Raw genomic sequence first — 16,921 nt, forward strand, 5'->3', positions numbered from 1 at the left:
CAAATAAATTTTTATTTTATTTTTTATTCACTCATAGGGGACGTGATTAACAATTTTAATATTTTCCTCTATCACGTGTGCGTTTTTTTTTAAGCGACAAGGATTTACGTGTTACGATAAAGTTGACCCATATTTTTGAACATTCGCGATTGAGTATCACCAGGACAATTCCTCCCCTTTCTGGGTAAATCTCGTATCTGCAAAATTATAATTTTTTCAGAAATCGGTCAAAACATCTATTCTGTCCCAAGCTGCACACTTGCCTTTGTAACATCTGTAAGATGTCAGTTTTTACGCTACTTTTTGACATATCAAGACACCAAGATGTTGACAAAACGATCAAAAATTTATATCACCGAAAAAATATCTACTTAAAAGACTCAACACAAGTGACGACAAAAAGTTGTCAAATGTCATCTAAAAGATTTTTTAATTGACATAAGAGAGGAAAAACAACACAAATTTGGTAGCAGCAATAGCAGTACCAAAGAATGTTTTTCACTCATAATTTTAATTATGAAAAAAAAGTTGCGAAGTTTACCCAGAAAGGGGACGAGTTAAAATAAAATAATAATTTTTAAAAAATAATCAGCTCAATTTTTCCCTCGGCCTTTAATTATAAACTCTCAAGATTGGTAAAATATTTACAATTATATAATTTATTTATTTAAACCCTAGTTAACGTATAAAATAAATATAAAAAAATAAAAAAGAATATTACGATCCTTAGTCGCTTGTGGAATGATAACTGATAAATAATAATTTATCTTAAATATTTATATTAACAAATCTAGATCCGTTTACTTCGGAAATCAATTGGCGAGTCATCATTGTCATCATCTCGAGATTTATCATCAAGTATTTCAGCAACAACATCTGGTGCACAAGGTTCTGAACTACTATTTTTGAAATGCTCTATCTGAACATTAGCAGACTCCAATTGTTCGATAAGATTTTCATTGTTACGCTGCAATTTTCTTACAGTATTTGTAGCAGCGTCAACTTCATCTTGCGCACAAGCCAACTCTTTCTTCAGCTCTTCAACTCGTGCCCTAACTCTTTTAACTTCCGTCTCATATTGTTCAGATCTACGTAACGCGTGAGTTAACTCTGTAGTTTTTTCATTCAAAGCCTTCTTCAATTTAGCATTCAAATGTTTCATGTCCAGTAAATCCTGCTGCAGTTGCCTGGTATCTCCATCCAATAACGAACCACGTGATCTTCTCGAGTCAACTCTATCTTGCATTTCACGCATCTCATTAACCAGCTGTTTATTTTCCCGCTCAAGTGAACTCTTCTCAGTCTCCAATCGCTCGCGTTTCGCCCACTCAGCGGCATTTTCACTTTGCAGTCTTTCTAATTCCCCGCGTAATTCATTCAGACGTTGGTCCATACCCTCACGATTGGCTGCTTCATCAAGCAGATCAGCTTGCGCTGCCATCAACTCAATCTGATACTGTTCTTTCAAATCGCTCAGCTCTTTGATAACATCAGCACGACTTTTTTGCAGTTCATCGCACCTACTACGTAACTGAATGACTTCAAGTCTCAATTGTTCAAGAGTTTGGTTATCAGACAGTTCATTATTTTTCGAATCTTCAAGTCCTAAATTGAACATCGCCATATGAACTTGCAGAGGATCATCGTCGTCATTTAACGTTGACTTCAGGTCAATTCTATCTGGTATTTTGTTATTGTCGTCCATCAGCTTGGCAATGTCTCGTTCCAAGCTACTCATTGATCCTTCTTTGTACAATTCGACGGCATGCTTTGGCACAGCACCTTGCAAAACATACTCCTCAATGTCACGATCAGTTGACTCACATTTAGAATCCTGACAGCTGTCATCGCGCGGACTTTTACGGCAATTACTCGGTGATGTTTTGTCACACCTGTCGACGTTATTGTACAGCTCTAGTAAATCATCGATACCAAGTGAATTCCGTAGCTGTGGATCTGATTCGATGATATTGACTATCTGCCGGTCAAATTGTCCGGCATGCTTCAGTAAGACCATGTGAATTTTCTCCATTTCTTTACGTAACTGTTCATTCTGATGCTCGAGCTCTTGGGACTCGTGCTTATAACTGTTGGCATCCTTGACAGCTATTTCTAATTTTGTGCGCAATAATTTAGCTTCCTCGCGCGCTTTATTACGTTCGTTACGAACTTTACTCCATTTTTCCCGCCAGTTTGCTGTGCAGTCGGACCACCATCTCATTGTTTTTTCCATTTGTGCGGCTCGAGCTCGAGCTTCTTCTAATTCTCTTTGTCTAAGTGCCTAAAAAAATTATTTTTATTTATCTATTTTAATCCATAGTATTCTTTATCAAACTTTACAGTTAATTATTTTCATACCATCTGAAAAAAGGTTTTAATTAAATTGACTATTTCCGGTTTTTAAGATAAAGAAAGTTTAAATTAAACTCTAATTAAATTTAAGTTTTATAATTTTTTTTTATGGTATAAAATTAATTTATTTTGATATTTATTTTAAAAAAACATATTTCTGATTAAACCCAAGTAGCACACTTGGCTTTATGACATCTATAAGATGACAGTTTCGAGGCTGTATTTTGACCTATAGATAAGACACCAAAATCTTGACAAAACAATCAGAAATTTATGTCAGCGAAAAATATCTGGTTAAAAGATTTGATGCAAGTGACGACAAAAAGTAAATTACAAATAGTTGTCAAATGTCATCTAAACGATTTCTTAATTGACATGATTTTTTTTGGACGTTAAAAAGAAGACAAATTTCCTGTGACTCCCAGACCAACATCTGTATGTCTTATTTATGTGAAAAAAACTATGAAACGGAAGTTGGCCGACATCTGATAATTGTTGGATATTTTTTAAGCAATAAATCATTAAAAAAGAATATTTGAAAAAATTGCACCTATAGTTTTTAAAATTTTCTCTTTTTTTTTTTTTGTGATTCTCCGGAAAAAAAAAAATCCGAAAATTTCTGATTGTCTGTTAACTTCTGGATCATAAAAAACTTGGCTTTGTAACAAAAAAAAATTTATCTTGTCCCTTTAAAATAAATTTAAAAATTGCCTCGGTGCCACTTGGGAATACAGATTTATTTAAATAATTTAATTTATAAATTTAAATGTAACAGACATCAGACAAATTTAAAATTATAACTAAATGAAGTAATTAACTAGTAAAATTAAATTTAAAAAATTTTGAAGTTAATAAGTGCATTTTTTATAAATACTATTTTTTAAATTATTTACTCTATTTACTTATAATTTGAAATTTGTCTGATGTCTGGTGCATTCACACTAGTTTCAATTTGAGTTTATTTAAAAATTTTCGGAATCTGTCAGTGTAAGAAAAAATAAATTTATAGTTAAATAAATGAAATAAAATATGAACCTCTCTAGTTTCCCATTCACTATCTCCATAATGAGGTAAACGAGTATTTGTACTAATATCATGATCTTTAATATGTCTACGTGATGATGTTCCACTGGCTGTCGACTGTGCCATGGTGATACCCACAAAACTAACCTTCAAATTTATACAATTTATATCAATTAGTATATTAATGATAAAAAAAAATTATGCATATTATTAATAATTAAAAATAATTGATAAATATTATTGATAAATTACCTGGTAATAAATAAATAATTGTTGTAATAAATTATGTCTTGACAAGATACAAATCCATAGATGTCAAAATCTGACGTATGGTTTCGAATATTTTCATTACAGTTTTAATTATTAATAAATTTAAAATAATTTTTGAATTAAAAAAACTAGACACAATACTGGTAGTAATTTTCTTCGATGTAAATCCATTTTCATATTTTCTAAAATGTAATGATTGCTATATATTTAATTTTAATGTCTACAAGTGTTATATTTTGTTCTGAAGACGAAATGTTGCAACAGCGCAGATAAATAAGCGCGAAAGATTTAAAAATACTTTTAGTGTATTTATTTTTTATAAAATGTATAATTAAATTAATTAATTAGTAATAATAATAAGTTTTATATCTTGTCATATATAGGGGAGGGGGGGGGGGGGGCAAAAGGGGCTAGGGTAGGCAAAACGGAATACCCCCAAAATTTTATAAAAAAAAATTTTATATTTTAAATGGTTTTTCAACATTCCAAAATCACTTCTGTAAATATAATTAAGCGTTACTTTGAATTTTTTTTGATAAACTTTTTCAAAAATCAATTGCCAGTTGAAAAATATTAATGACGTTTGTTTTATGATAAAAACTATTAAAAATTTGTATTTTTCTTTTGTCTCCAATAAACATGTAAAATACAATTTTTCTTCATGTAAATTACTTACAAAAAAATTCAACTTAATCAAATTCGTTTAAAATCCAGAAATTTTTTTTTTTTTACCTTTTTTAGGGGGTACCCCACTTTGCCCGCAGAAATAAAAATTTTTTTTTTCAACGGTAACTCAAAATTTCTTCTATTTACTTTGAATATCATTAAAAAAAAAAAGATTTAGCGTATTTGAGTCCTTGAAAACTTGTTATTTCCTTAAGTACCCCCTTTTTCCCCTCCCTCCCCTAATAACGTGCGCGGTCTTTTACAAGTTCAAAAATATAAATAATTTTACAAGCAGATAAAATTAAATTTGAATTTAATTCATACAAAATTAATTATTCTGTCGTGTACTTTTATATTTCATATAAATAAAATTAATGAAATAATGGATGGAAAGATACATATAAATTATTTATTGATAGATTTACTTAAAGTAATAAGAATATAAGTTTAATACAGAATATGAAAAAATTAAATTCCATAATTTTTGTACTCTGTAAACTTACAAATATCTTCAATAATGTTTTAATCAATTATTTATCAAAATAATACTATTTTTAAAAAGGTTTACGAAAAATCCTAGTTCTTAATTTTATTTCAAGTCATATGTAGACTATAATTCCCAGAGAGTATCGAACTCCACCCTGATGGAAATTTTTCGGAATTTTTTCTGCAAAACTCAGTTCTAAAGTTCTAGAGACTTTTTCAGAGAAAAGTCCGAAAAATTTCCACCAGGGCAAGTATCCCGTATTAAGGGTCGGCACGAAACGAATTTTCTAATTACGTTTTGAATAATTACGTCACTCGATTGATGAAAATCTTCCGAAAAGTTTGTCTTTCACATTTTTTCGGAAGCTATACAAATTTCTGTAATAACAATTGATTAATAAATTAAAAGAAAAGTAAAATTCAAAAATTCGTTTAGTACTGCCCAGCCTTAAGGGGATACGCTACCGGACCTCTTTCTCACACTCAGAAAAATAAACGGGACTGTCTTTGTTGCACTCGTAGAGTAAATGAGAATTTTAAAACAATTTTTCTCGGCGACGAATCAGAATTTTTGAAAATACGAAATTTCTAGCTCTTTTTTGAGGCTTTAAAAAACGCTAAAGACTCTCTATTTTATGTTTCTAATGTTTGTCCGTAAATTAAATTGAATTGAAAATCGGTTACCGTTGCCCCTTAAAAGAAGCGATTTAAAATAATTAGAAAAAAAAGTTTTAATACTTTTTCATGCTTTTGAATCATCCTTCTTATAGGCATTTAACAGTGCAAAACATTTTAAATCGCTTCTTCTAATAAGAATTTAATTAATAAGAATTTAATTACTTTTAAATGACCTGTTATTTGTGATAATTTTGTTTTTTTTTTTTATATAAAAATTATATATTAATTAATTGAAAAATGATCATTACATTGTGTTAGAGATGATATCTGTAATTTTTATAGCGGAAATAACGAATAATATACCAATTTATTATATTATCTCATGTCCTTTTATAGTTCAAATGAGAATCGACGAGTTTAATTATATTTTAAACTGATATATCATAAAAAATTTTAAACAAATAAGTTTATTACACTAAACATTGTCAATTAATCATGTCGCTGTTTATTATAATTCAATTATTTGTATTTGTGGTTTACGGAGAAGGAGAATTACTAAAGAAGCCTTGTTTGAGCGACGGCAATATTGTAAATATTTTTGAAATTAACAAAATTAATGATAATTTATTTGTATTTTAAATATAATCACTATTTCTTTTTTTTTTTTTTATTACTATAGTGTTCTGATGGAAGTCAATGCTGTTCAAACAATTGTTTTTATTCTCGCTCATTTGATTCTGTTTGTATTTCGGAAATAACACCCGATGTTCCAAACTTAACAAATTTAGACCCGAAATTTTGCTTTTTAGATGAATCAAGAGTATGTATAAATAAAAAATTCGTAATAAAAAATCATTATAGTTCAGGCAGTTTCAAGATAATAAAAATTACATCTTGATATTTATTATTAGACAACGAATATGTATTTTATATATAATACGGAATAATTAATTTATGTGATTAGTGTTCTAGTAATAATGACTGCTGTTCTAAAAACTGCACTGTTGGTAAAAGTGGTTTACTGCGTACTTGTAATCCAGGAATAAAAAATCAGCCAGATAATTTTGGAAAAACGGAGACTACTATTGACAATCCAAAAATTTGTAAATTATTTCTAGATTCCGTGAGTATAATGATTTAGATCTCGATGATGATTTTAATAAATTACTCAGAGTTGTTATTTATTGGGAGTTAAACGAAATTTGAAAATAAATTTTAGTAAAATTTTTATGTCAATTTTATGATTCAAATTTTCAAATTAATTTATAAATTAACACGGCTATGGCGGTTCAGTCGATTAATATTTTGAAAAAGTGGGGGAGGGGCACTGTCTATAAATACCCTTAATAAATAAATTAAGTTTAGTTATTATAGAATTAAGCGTCGGCAGTACTAAACAAATTTTCGAATTTTACTTTTCTAATTACGTTTTGAATAATTACGTCACTCGAGTGATGAAAACTTTCCGAAAAAGTTTTTCTTTCACATTTTTTCGGAAGCTATAAAAATTTCTGTAATAACTATTGATTAATAAATTTAAAAAAAAAGTAAAATTCAAAAATTCGTTTAGTACGGCCCAGCCTTAAATATGAAAGGTGATCATTGAGATTTATTTTTTTTTAGTGTATGATAAACGACGACTGTTGTTCTAAGGAGTGTATCAAGGTTTCAATAGCCGTTTCTCGGGTTCAATACTGTACTATAGTAAAACCGAAAATCATTGAAGATCATAAAAGCACTACTATGATGCCACAGAAAAAAAATAATATTGGATGCACCCCAAATGGAAGTAATGTGAGTAAATTTAAAAATAGATATACTCAATAAGTATATAGATTTTCAGTATTTTTATTAAAAGTAACTAACATCGTTATTCACAATTACTTGTTACAGTGTTTTACCCACCATGATTGCTGTTCTAAGGGATGTTATAATTATCCAGGCACAACTTTTCGGAGATGTTCCTAAGCCAGAATTTTTATTTCTTTATTTTTTTATAAAAATCTTAAGTACTTAATTAGAAAAATGGATTTTATAAAATTAAAAATAATAATAAATAAATAAGTTTATAACTAGATTCTATTGCTATATTCTGGTGGAAAATTTTAATTTCAAATGTTAACAAATAAAATAGACTTTATTACAGAATTATTATATACTTAAAAATTCTCTAAATTACTTTAATTGCTTTTCAAATAAAAAAACTGAAGGTAATTAAAAATATATTATAAAGCAAGTATTTTTATCCTTCAAAACAAGATCATTGAAGTTTATGTTACCACGAGCAAGTTTTTTTTTATGAAATTTTTCATATAAAAATGGTTAGCGAATACTTAAAGGAGACATGAAAATGAATAAAATAAGAGTTTTTAAAGTCTTTTGGGATTTTCTCAGAAGATATAAAATTTGCTGTTTAAAACTCCACCAATTGTTTTATACTCATCATTTACTACAAGAGTACAACTAAAATGAGAGACGTTCCACGTTAAACGAAATTCATTATATCTTCATTTACTTGAAAAAAACTTTTTTAATTAGTGCAGACCGATAAATATATTTCATCGCAAGTCAGTTATATGTTATAATGATAAAAAATTAATTAACTATTACACTGAATCATATGAAGAGGATTTTAAGTTGAAATGACGAATTTGATATTTGATTTATTTCACAATAATTTTTGAGAATATTTCTAATCAGTATTGTTAATATCTTAATGTCTTTTTAGTTTAAAGTAAAAAATTATCAAAAAATTTTAGTAGTTTATAATTAACAAAGCATTTGAAGAAGTCACATATTAAGAAAATTATTGTCTAATAATCATGTCGATATTTATTATAATGCAATTATTTGTATTTATGATTGATATAAAAGCAGAAGTTATAAAAGATCCTTGTTTGAGTAATGGAAGTACGGTAAGTATTTGACAATAAATAAAATTAGTTTATTAATTTATTGTTAAATAGAAGCAATAGTATATTACACATCAAGGGAGGACAGTTGGACTTCTTCGTGATGTGTATACTATTTTTTACCCGATCTACACCTGAAAATTTAAATTTTTGCTTCTGTTTGTGGTAAGAACGAAACATACGCTAATTTTTATCGCTTGTTTTCTCATAAAAAAAAGAACGACTTTTTTTTTCTCCAAACAGAGTAGGAATATAAACTTTAGGTGCAGATCTGGTGAAAAATAGTATTCGCATCGCGAAGAAAGGTAGGATGTCGCAATCCGTGTTTGCCAAAATTCGGGAAGTTATTGTTTTCACCCCGATTTTCGAAAATCGAGTTTTCATCAGATGTCGACGTTTTGAGATCCTAGGAAGCTATTTTGACTATTTTCAGAATAATGTCCGAGTGTATGTATGTGTGTGTGTGTGTGTGTGTGTAAACTCTTTGTAACTTTTTAACTAATGAACCGATTTGGATGTTTAAGGTGGCAATCGAAAGAGCTTGTTGGCCGTCAACTTTCCTGAAAATTTCAGATCATTTGATCAAGTATACTCGAAAATATTGGCGAATTACGACAAAAAAAAAATTTTTTTTTTTAGTTTTTTATTGATTTCTCAGAAACGAGTTGAACAATCGACTTCAAAATTTGATCAGCGTTAGAACTTGATAAAACGCGTCGATTGCCACCTTAATCATCTCAATCGGTTAATGTGTTCGAGAGATATCATTGGAGAAAGAAATGGTGAAAAACGGATTTTTTCAAATATCTTCGAAACGGTTGAACCGATCGTTTTCAAATTTTAATCAGCTCTAGAATTCAAGAAAACGCGCCGATCACCACCTCAAACGTCAAAATCGGTTGATTAGTTCAAAAGATATCAGCGCTGAAAAGTTACAAAAATAACATTTTATGTTATTTTTTCCGGATAAATCAAAATGTAATGTACTAAATGTGTCTGAAATCATACCAACTATTCCTCTTTATAGTCTGTTTCGATCATCAGATAATGTCATATAACTTGTTCTTTAGTTTAAATCATATTATCAGTAAAAAATTGAGAAAACCCAGTTTTTAATGTTTTTCTCGGATATTTCATATATTATAGCTCTGACCTAAGTCAAAACTCATTCAAATCTTGGTGCTCGAAAGACAGTAAATGTTGTTCTGATAATTGTTTATATTCTCACTCGTCTCTTCCGGTCTGCAGTTCAGTAAAAAATGATAAGCGTATTTCAGAATTATTAAGTGTTGATCAGAACTTTTGCTTATCAGATGAATCAGAAATATGTATAAATAATAAGAAAAATATAATGAATTGTAAAACTTGATAGAGTTTCATGATTTTATAATTTACATTTTGATACTTATTTATTCATGTTATATAACATGCAATAATAACTTTATGTGATTAGTGTGCTACGAATGCTGATTGTTGTTCTAATGACTGCGATTTCACTGAAAACTTATGGCGTACTTGTAATCCAAAAATAAAAAGTCCACCTACTAATATTGATACTACTATCGATGGCCCAAAAATTTGTAAATCATTACTTAAACCAGTAAGTATAACAAATAAAATTATTATTACAATCTAAAAGTAGTAAATAAATTTAGTTTCCTTATTACAGAAAGATGATAAGTCAAATTTGTTTTAAATAAAATACTTAAGTCATATTTTCATAGCTAAGCTAAGAGGTGAATTAGATTTTTAATATTAAACTCATTTATTTATTTTTTTATTTTTTTAGTGTATGATTGACGACGACTGTTGTTCTAAAAACTGTGTCGAGTTTTCATTAGGTGCTTCTTGGGCTCAATTATGTATTGGAGTAAAATCGGTAATCATTGACGATCTTGAAAGCACTACTATCATGACGACACAGAAAAAAAATAATATTGGATGCACCCCAAACGGAAGTAATGTGAGTAAATTAAAAAATAGATCGGTCTAATGAATGAACACAACCAGTAAATGAACATTATTTCATTTTCACTTATATTATTTAGATTTTGATTATAATTACATGAAGAAAACCCTTCATCTTAAACTTCAATTCTGATTTTGTTGCATTCGTTCATACTAAAATATTAAAAATACGACCGATTATTCGCTAGTTACGCGTTCATTTACTGGCTCGGTCGCTCTATACTTAATAGGTGTATAGATTTTCAGTATTTTTATCAGAAATAACTAACATTCACGGAAAAAAAAAATAGGTGCTGCAACAGAATGCAGTCCTGTGGGAGTACCAGGATAAAATCCTGTTGCTCCCACAGGATTTTTTCTGTTGCTGTAACATGAAAATCCTGTTGCTCCCACAGGACTGCGTCTTGTTGCAGCACCTACTTTTTTTCCGTGTTGTTATTAACAATTTCTTGTTACAGTGTTTTGCCCACTATGATTGCTGTTCTAAGAGATGTTATAATTATCCAGGCACAACTTATCGAAGATGTTTTTAAGCCAAAATTTTTATTTCTTTATTTCTTTATAAAAATCTTAAGTACTTAATTGGAAAAATGGATTTCATTAAATTAAAAATGATAATAAATAAATAAGTTTGAAACTGAATTCTATTGTTATATTCTCGTGAAAAATTTTAATTTCAAATTTTAACAAATAAAATAGACTTTATTACCGAATTATTATATACTTAAAAATTCTCTAAATTAGTTTAATTGCTTTTCAAATAAAAAAACTAAAGGTAATTAAAAATTTATTTTAAAGCAAGATCATTGAAGTTTATGTTACCACGAGCAAGTTTTTTTTATGAAATTTTTCATATAAAAACGGTTAGCGAATACTTAAAGAAGACATTAAAACAGATAAAATAATGACATTAAAATAAGAGTTTTTAAAGTCTTTTGGGATCTTCTCAGAAGACATAAAATTTACTATTTTTTAAAACTCCACCAATTTTTTTATACATCATCATTTACTACAAGAGTACAATTAAAATCGTTCAATTTATCTTTAATATAAAATGAGGGACGTTTCACGTTAAACGAAATTCATTATATCTTCATTTACTTGAAAAAAACTTTTTTAATTAGTGTAGACCGATGAATATCTTTCATCGCAGGTCAGTTATATGTTATAATGATAAAAAATTAATTAACTATCACACTGAATTATATGACGTGGATTTTAAGTTGAAATAACGAATTTAATATTTGATTTATTTCACAATGATTTTTGAGAATATTTCTAATCAGTATTGATTAACTTGTTAATATCTTAATGTCTTTTTAGTTTAAAGTAAAAAACTATCAAAAAATTTTATTAGTTTATAATTAACCAAGCATTTGAAGAAGTAACATATAAAGAAAATTATTGTCTAATAATCATGTCGATATTTATTATAATTCACTTATTTATATTTATGATCGATATAAAAGGAGAAGTTATAAAAGAATCTTGTTTGAGTAATGAAAGTACTGTAAGTATTTTACAATGAATAAAATTAATTTATTGTTGAATAGAAGCAATAGTATATTACACATCAAGGGAGGAAAGTCGAACTTTTTTTCATAGTGTGTAGACTATTTTTTACCGGATCTACACCGGAAAATTTAAATTTTTGCTTCTGTTTGTGGTAAGAACGGAACATGCGCTAATTTTTATCGTTTGTTTTCTCATAAAAGAAAAAAACGACTTTTTTTTTCTCCAAACAGAGTAGGAATATAAACTTTCGGTACAGATCTGGTGAAAAATAGTATTCACATCGCGAAGAAAGGTAGGATGTCGCAATCCGTGTTTGCCACCGTCGGATTTGGCTCGAATAGTCAATTATACACGCGGGTTGGATGTTCAACTTTCCTCCCTTGGTATGTAATATACCATTAATTTTATAATTTACATTTTGATACTAATATATTCTTGTTATATAACATGTAATAATAAATTTATGTTATTAGTGTACTACGGATGCTGATTGCTGTTCTAATAACTGCGATTTCACTGAATATAACTTCGGGCCCACTTGTTTTCCAAAAATAAAAAGTCCATCTACTAATTTTGATACGGAGACCACTATCGATGGCTCAAAAATTTGTAAATTATTACTCGAACCAGTAAGTATAATAAATAAAATTATTATGACAATCTAAAAGTAGTAATTAAATTTAGTTAACTTATTACAGAAAAATGATAATTCAAATTTGTTTTGAATATAATATTAGTCATATTCTCATAGCTAAGCTAATAAGTGAATTAGATTTTTAATAATAAACTCATTTATGTATTTTTTTATTTTTTTAGTGTATTCTTGACGATGACTGTTGTTCTAAAAAGTGTATCAAGGTTTCAATAGGCGTTTCTTGGGCTCAATTATGTATTGGAGTAAAACCGGAAATCATTGATGATCTTGAAAGCACTACTATCATGACGAAACAGAAAAAAAATAATATTGGATGCACCCCAAATGGAAGTGATGTGAGTAAATTAAAAAAACAGATCGGTCTAGTGAATGAACACAACCAGTAAATGAACATTATTTAATTTTTACTTATATTATTTAGATTTTGATTATAATTACATGAAGAAAATCCTTCATCTTAAACTTCAATTCTGATTTTGTTGCATTCGTTCATACTAAAATATTAAAAATACGACCGATTATTCGCTAGTTACGCGTTCCTTTACTGGCTCGGTCGCTCTATACTTAATAGGTGTATAGATTTTCAGTATTTTTATCAGAAATAACTAACATTGTTATTCATAATTACTTGTTACAGTGTTTTTCCCACTATGATTGCTGTTCTAAGAGATGTTATAATTATCCAGGCACAACTTTTCGGACATGCTCCTAAGCCAGAATTTTATTTCTTTATTTTTTTATAAAAATCTTAAGTACTTAATTGGAAAAATGGATTTCATAAAATTAAAAATGATAATAAATAAATAAGTTTGAAACTGAATTCTATTGTAATATTCTCGTGGAAAATTTTAATTTCAAATGTTAACAAATAAAATAGACTTTATTACAGAATTATTATATACTTAAAAACTCTCTAAAATACTTTAATTGCTTTTCAAATAAAAAAACTAAAAATTAATAAAAATTTATTTCAAAGCATGTATTTTTATACGTCAAAACAAGATTATTTAACTCTATCTTACCTCGAGCAAGTTTTTTTTATGAAACGTTTCATATAAAAACAGTTAGCGAATACTTCACAGTTAAAAAATCATTTGGAGAAGTAACACAAAAATAAAATTACTTCCAAGTAGTCATGTCGCTATTCATTATCATACAATTATTTGTGTTCGCAATTGATACAAGAGGAGAAATGATAAAAGGTCTTTGCGTGAGAAACGAAAATTTTGTAAGTACTAACTGAACCAGATAAAGTGTTTTTTCAAAATTTAAGTATTTTACAATGAATAAAATTAATTTATTGTTAAATAGAAGCAATAGTATATTACACATCAAGGGAGGAAAGTTGAAATTTTTTTCGTGGTGTGTATACTATTTTTTATCGGATCTACACCTGAAAATTCAAATTTTTGCTTCTGTTTGTGGTAAGAACGAAACATGCGCTAATTTTTATCGTTTATTTTCTCATAAAAAAAAAGAACGACTTTTTTTTTCTCTAAACAGAGTAGGAATATAAACTTTCGGTGCAGATCTGGTGAAAAATAGTATTCACATCGCGAAGAAAGTTAGGATGTCGCGATCCGTGTTTGCCACCCTCGGAAAGAAAGATGATAATTCAAATTTATGTTTTTAGTGTATGATTGACGACGACTGTTGTTCTAAAAAGTGTATCAAGATTCCAATAGCCGTTTCTTGGGCTCAACTATGTATTGGAGTAGAACCGGAAATCATTGACGATCTTGAAAGCACTACTATCATGACGACACAGAAAAAAAATAATATTAGATGCGCATCAAATGGAAGTGAGGTGCGTATATTTAAAAGTAGTTATTATTAATAAGCAGGTTAATTTTAATTATTTTCTTAAATTAACAACATCATTATTAACTAATTAATATACATATATTCTATTGAAACAAGAATGCAAAAAGAGTAATTCATAATTATTCTCTAAATTGTTACAGTGTTCTAGAAACAGGAACTGCTGTTCTCGTATATGTTATAAATTACCCAGCTTTCCTCATGGAGAATGTATAAATCCTTACTAGCTCTCCAGTAAAATTGTTTATTTTTATGAACACTTGAAATTTAATTACTAAAATGAAGTCTCTAATGTTTCAAATAATCAGACAATTTCTCGTTTCTTATTTGTACAAAATTTAATAATTTTTTTCAAACATTTTCCGTTCATTTTACCGTTTAAATATTTTTCAGTATTTTTGAAATTTGCACTTCATATTTTTTATCGATGCATGTATGAAAAAAAAAAAAAATTCTATTATAATTTCAGTATGGAGCGAAATATCGACTAAAAAAATAAATAATTAAATGTTTATAATTTTTTTTTTAATTTAAAAAGAAAATAAAACTTTTAGTTTAGACATGTTTTAATACATAAATACATCTTTTTGTCGTATCATTACATTAGTACATATTAAATATGTATTTTACATTTAGACATTAACTGTCAATTCAAAATCCATTAATTGTATTTTAATTAATGATTTAAGTTACTACAAAAATTAATATTTGGATCAAACTTTAAAAATAAAATAAAATAAAATGAGTAAGTACAATGATAAAAATTCAAAAAAAAATTGCTCGTATTATTTATGAATTAAATAATTTTTCGTTATCGAATGGTGTCAGTTTTTATTTATTCCAAAAAGCAAAGGCCTTTCGGATTCTTTCGTTCTGAGGTCGTGCATTTGCAGCGGGAAGAACAATTCGGCTGCCGGGGCTCAATTGTTGTCGACCTGACGAGGAAACTTGCTCTTGCTCAAACATGTCAACTGTTCGACTCACACTTCCGGTACGTACTATTTTACGCATTGGACTGTGGCTTTTTACCCGTGAGACTTCGTCTTCGTTGTCTATTTTATGAAATTTGTAAATTAATTAATTTCTATTCAATACCATAATTAGTAATTATTTAAAACAGTAAATAAATGCAGTGTAGAAAATAAAAATTAATTATGTTAGTAGTCTGCATAAAAAAATTCGTTCCGAAAAGGCTCAAAAAAAGTTCGTCATGTGTGACTTCAAGAATTGAGACATTAGAACTTAGAGTGGAACTCTTTTGAACTTTTGTAAATTTGATAGCAAGACAAAAAGTTTTTTTAGTTTAACACTTTATATAGGCGAATTTTGAGTCAAAAAAGAAAGTTTTTAAAACATATTTTTACCCCCGTCTTCTAATTTTAGTATCGTAGTAAAAAGACGTTTTAAAAAATATTTTTTAAAAACTTTATTTTTAGACTCAAAATTCGCCTGTATAAAATATACTAGATAAATTTTTTGTTTTACTATCAACATCAAAAAATTCTAATCTGTCTTAAGTTTAGAAGTTTCACAAGTCGAATTTTTTTGGGATCTTTTTGGAACGTATTTTTTTTACACGGAGTAAAAAAAAATAAAAATAATAACAAACCTAAACTCGAAGAATTAGTTTTACACCAAGGCTTACAAACACTTCCATGCGAATTAGTATTACTCTGTATTGGAATGAAATCAGGACGTGATACTGGAACTTTATTACTGTCATTGTCATCAGCAATAATAGATGATTTAGTTTTTAAGTTTTGCTCGTCTATTAAATCTACAAATTTACTATTATCCTTATCGTCATTGATAAGACTTATTGTTATTTCTTCTTTAGCTTCAAAAGAAGGTTCATTTATATGAAGACTCGTAATACTACAAAAGTTTGACGAAAATTCTTCTTGGATTTCAGTCGTTGTCTTTAAACTTTCTAAACTAATATCAACTTTATAAAGACTTTCATCACTTGAATTTATTTCCGAAATAAATGTATCTGTTTTGTTACTATTTTCATCAGATAAAATTTTTAAATCTCTACACATTAAATCATTGTCTATATTTCCACTTGTCAAACTATCACTATTACTAATTTTATTATCAATTTTTGTATAATCGTCTGGACTAATAGATCGCTGGGTTTCAATAATCGTCGGCGACTCGGCGTTATCGTTATCATGAGAATCCGCGTATTCATCAGATGATGATAATTCTGTTATTTGTAATTCATCAGAATCATCTTTAGCCATTTTACCGTTTAAAAATTCAGGAATGGAAGTTTTTTCAATGTCAATATTGTCGTCAACGATTCCATCAAGTGAATCATCAGTGAGAACTGTTTCTATTTCACTTGTCGGTGTGGATAATTCTTTAGACATGTCAGTTAGTAATTCAGTATTTCTTCTCGTGTTGGCTGAAAGAATAGCCATTCTTCCTAATGCTCGAATTGCATTGCCTGTTTTCTATTTTTAATAATAAAGAAACACAAAAAAACACATTTGCAAATATTAAAACAAAAAAAAACCATGCGTTTAATAATAAAAATATTTAATTTATTAATTTAAAGCAATTATTCAATTCTGAATGAATTCATTTAAATTTAATATCCAATTTTTATAATAATTCTGGAAGAATACTT

At 28.0% G+C, this 16,921-nt stretch overlaps 3 protein-coding genes and 1 long non-coding RNA gene across 6 annotated transcripts in view; 2 read left to right on the top strand and 2 right to left on the bottom strand.

Moving 5' to 3' along the window:
• Positions 1-4: 4 nt before the first annotated feature.
• Positions 5-3,888, bottom strand: LOC130673292 (coiled-coil domain-containing protein 102A). The gene is made up of 3 exons (XM_057478266.1): positions 3,628-3,888; positions 3,388-3,522; positions 5-2,281 (listed from the first exon to the last, which is right to left on the bottom strand). Exons 2-3 carry the CDS (start codon positions 3,499-3,501, stop codon positions 791-793), a joined length of 1,605 nt encoding a protein of 534 aa, XP_057334249.1. The 5' UTR covers positions 3,502-3,522; positions 3,628-3,888; the 3' UTR covers positions 5-790.
• Positions 3,889-5,815: 1,927 nt separating this feature from the next.
• LOC130673297 (uncharacterized) lies at positions 5,816-7,395 on the top strand. Its single transcript, XM_057478269.1, has 5 exons — positions 5,816-6,003; positions 6,095-6,235; positions 6,380-6,538; positions 7,039-7,209; positions 7,309-7,395. The coding sequence occupies exons 1-5, from the start codon at positions 5,911-5,913 to the stop codon at positions 7,381-7,383; spliced, it is 639 nt and encodes a 212-aa protein (XP_057334252.1). The 5' UTR covers positions 5,816-5,910; the 3' UTR covers positions 7,384-7,395.
• A 2,438-nt stretch (positions 7,396-9,833) lies between these two features.
• Positions 9,834-10,830, top strand: LOC130673794 (uncharacterized). Its single transcript, XR_008990945.1, has 3 exons — positions 9,834-9,927; positions 10,117-10,290; positions 10,754-10,830. It is a non-coding gene; the product is annotated as an uncharacterized LOC130673794 (long non-coding RNA).
• A 3,993-nt stretch (positions 10,831-14,823) lies between these two features.
• LOC130673766 (titin-like) overlaps positions 14,824-16,921 on the bottom strand; it is a 47,259-nt gene continuing 45,161 nt past the window's right edge. For 2 of the 3 annotated variants that reach the window (XM_057478944.1, XM_057478945.1), the window contains 2 exons: positions 15,896-16,745; positions 14,824-15,338 (listed from right to left, as the gene is read on the bottom strand). In XM_057478944.1, the coding sequence (XP_057334927.1) occupies positions 15,118-15,338; positions 15,896-16,745 (1,071 nt within the window). In that variant the 3' untranslated portion in view covers positions 14,824-15,117. The remainder of the gene's footprint in view (positions 15,339-15,895; positions 16,746-16,921) is intronic. The other variant, XM_057478946.1, reaches the window with a different exon arrangement.

This window comes from Microplitis mediator, chromosome 8 (assembly GCF_029852145.1).
Source record: "Microplitis mediator isolate UGA2020A chromosome 8, iyMicMedi2.1, whole genome shotgun sequence".
Taxonomy (NCBI): Eukaryota; Metazoa; Arthropoda; class Insecta; order Hymenoptera; family Braconidae; genus Microplitis; species Microplitis mediator.

Bases quoted from the DNA above. Each gene is read 5' to 3' on its own strand.
- LOC130673292 (XM_057478266.1), bottom strand. From the start codon at position 3,501: ATGGCACAGTCGACAGCCAGTGGAACATCATCACGTAGACATATTAAA. The intron at 2,282-3,387 runs GTTCATATTTTA...TAATTTTTTTAG, and splicing joins GTGAATGGGAAACTAGAGAG to GCACTTAGACAAAGAGAATT.
- LOC130673297 (XM_057478269.1), top strand. From the start codon at position 5,911: ATGTCGCTGTTTATTATAATTCAATTATTTGTATTTGTGGTTTACGGA. The intron at 6,004-6,094 runs GTAAATATTTTT...TTATTACTATAG, and splicing joins GTTTGAGCGACGGCAATATT to TGTTCTGATGGAAGTCAATG. The intron at 7,210-7,308 runs GTGAGTAAATTT...TACTTGTTACAG, and splicing joins GCACCCCAAATGGAAGTAAT to TGTTTTACCCACCATGATTG.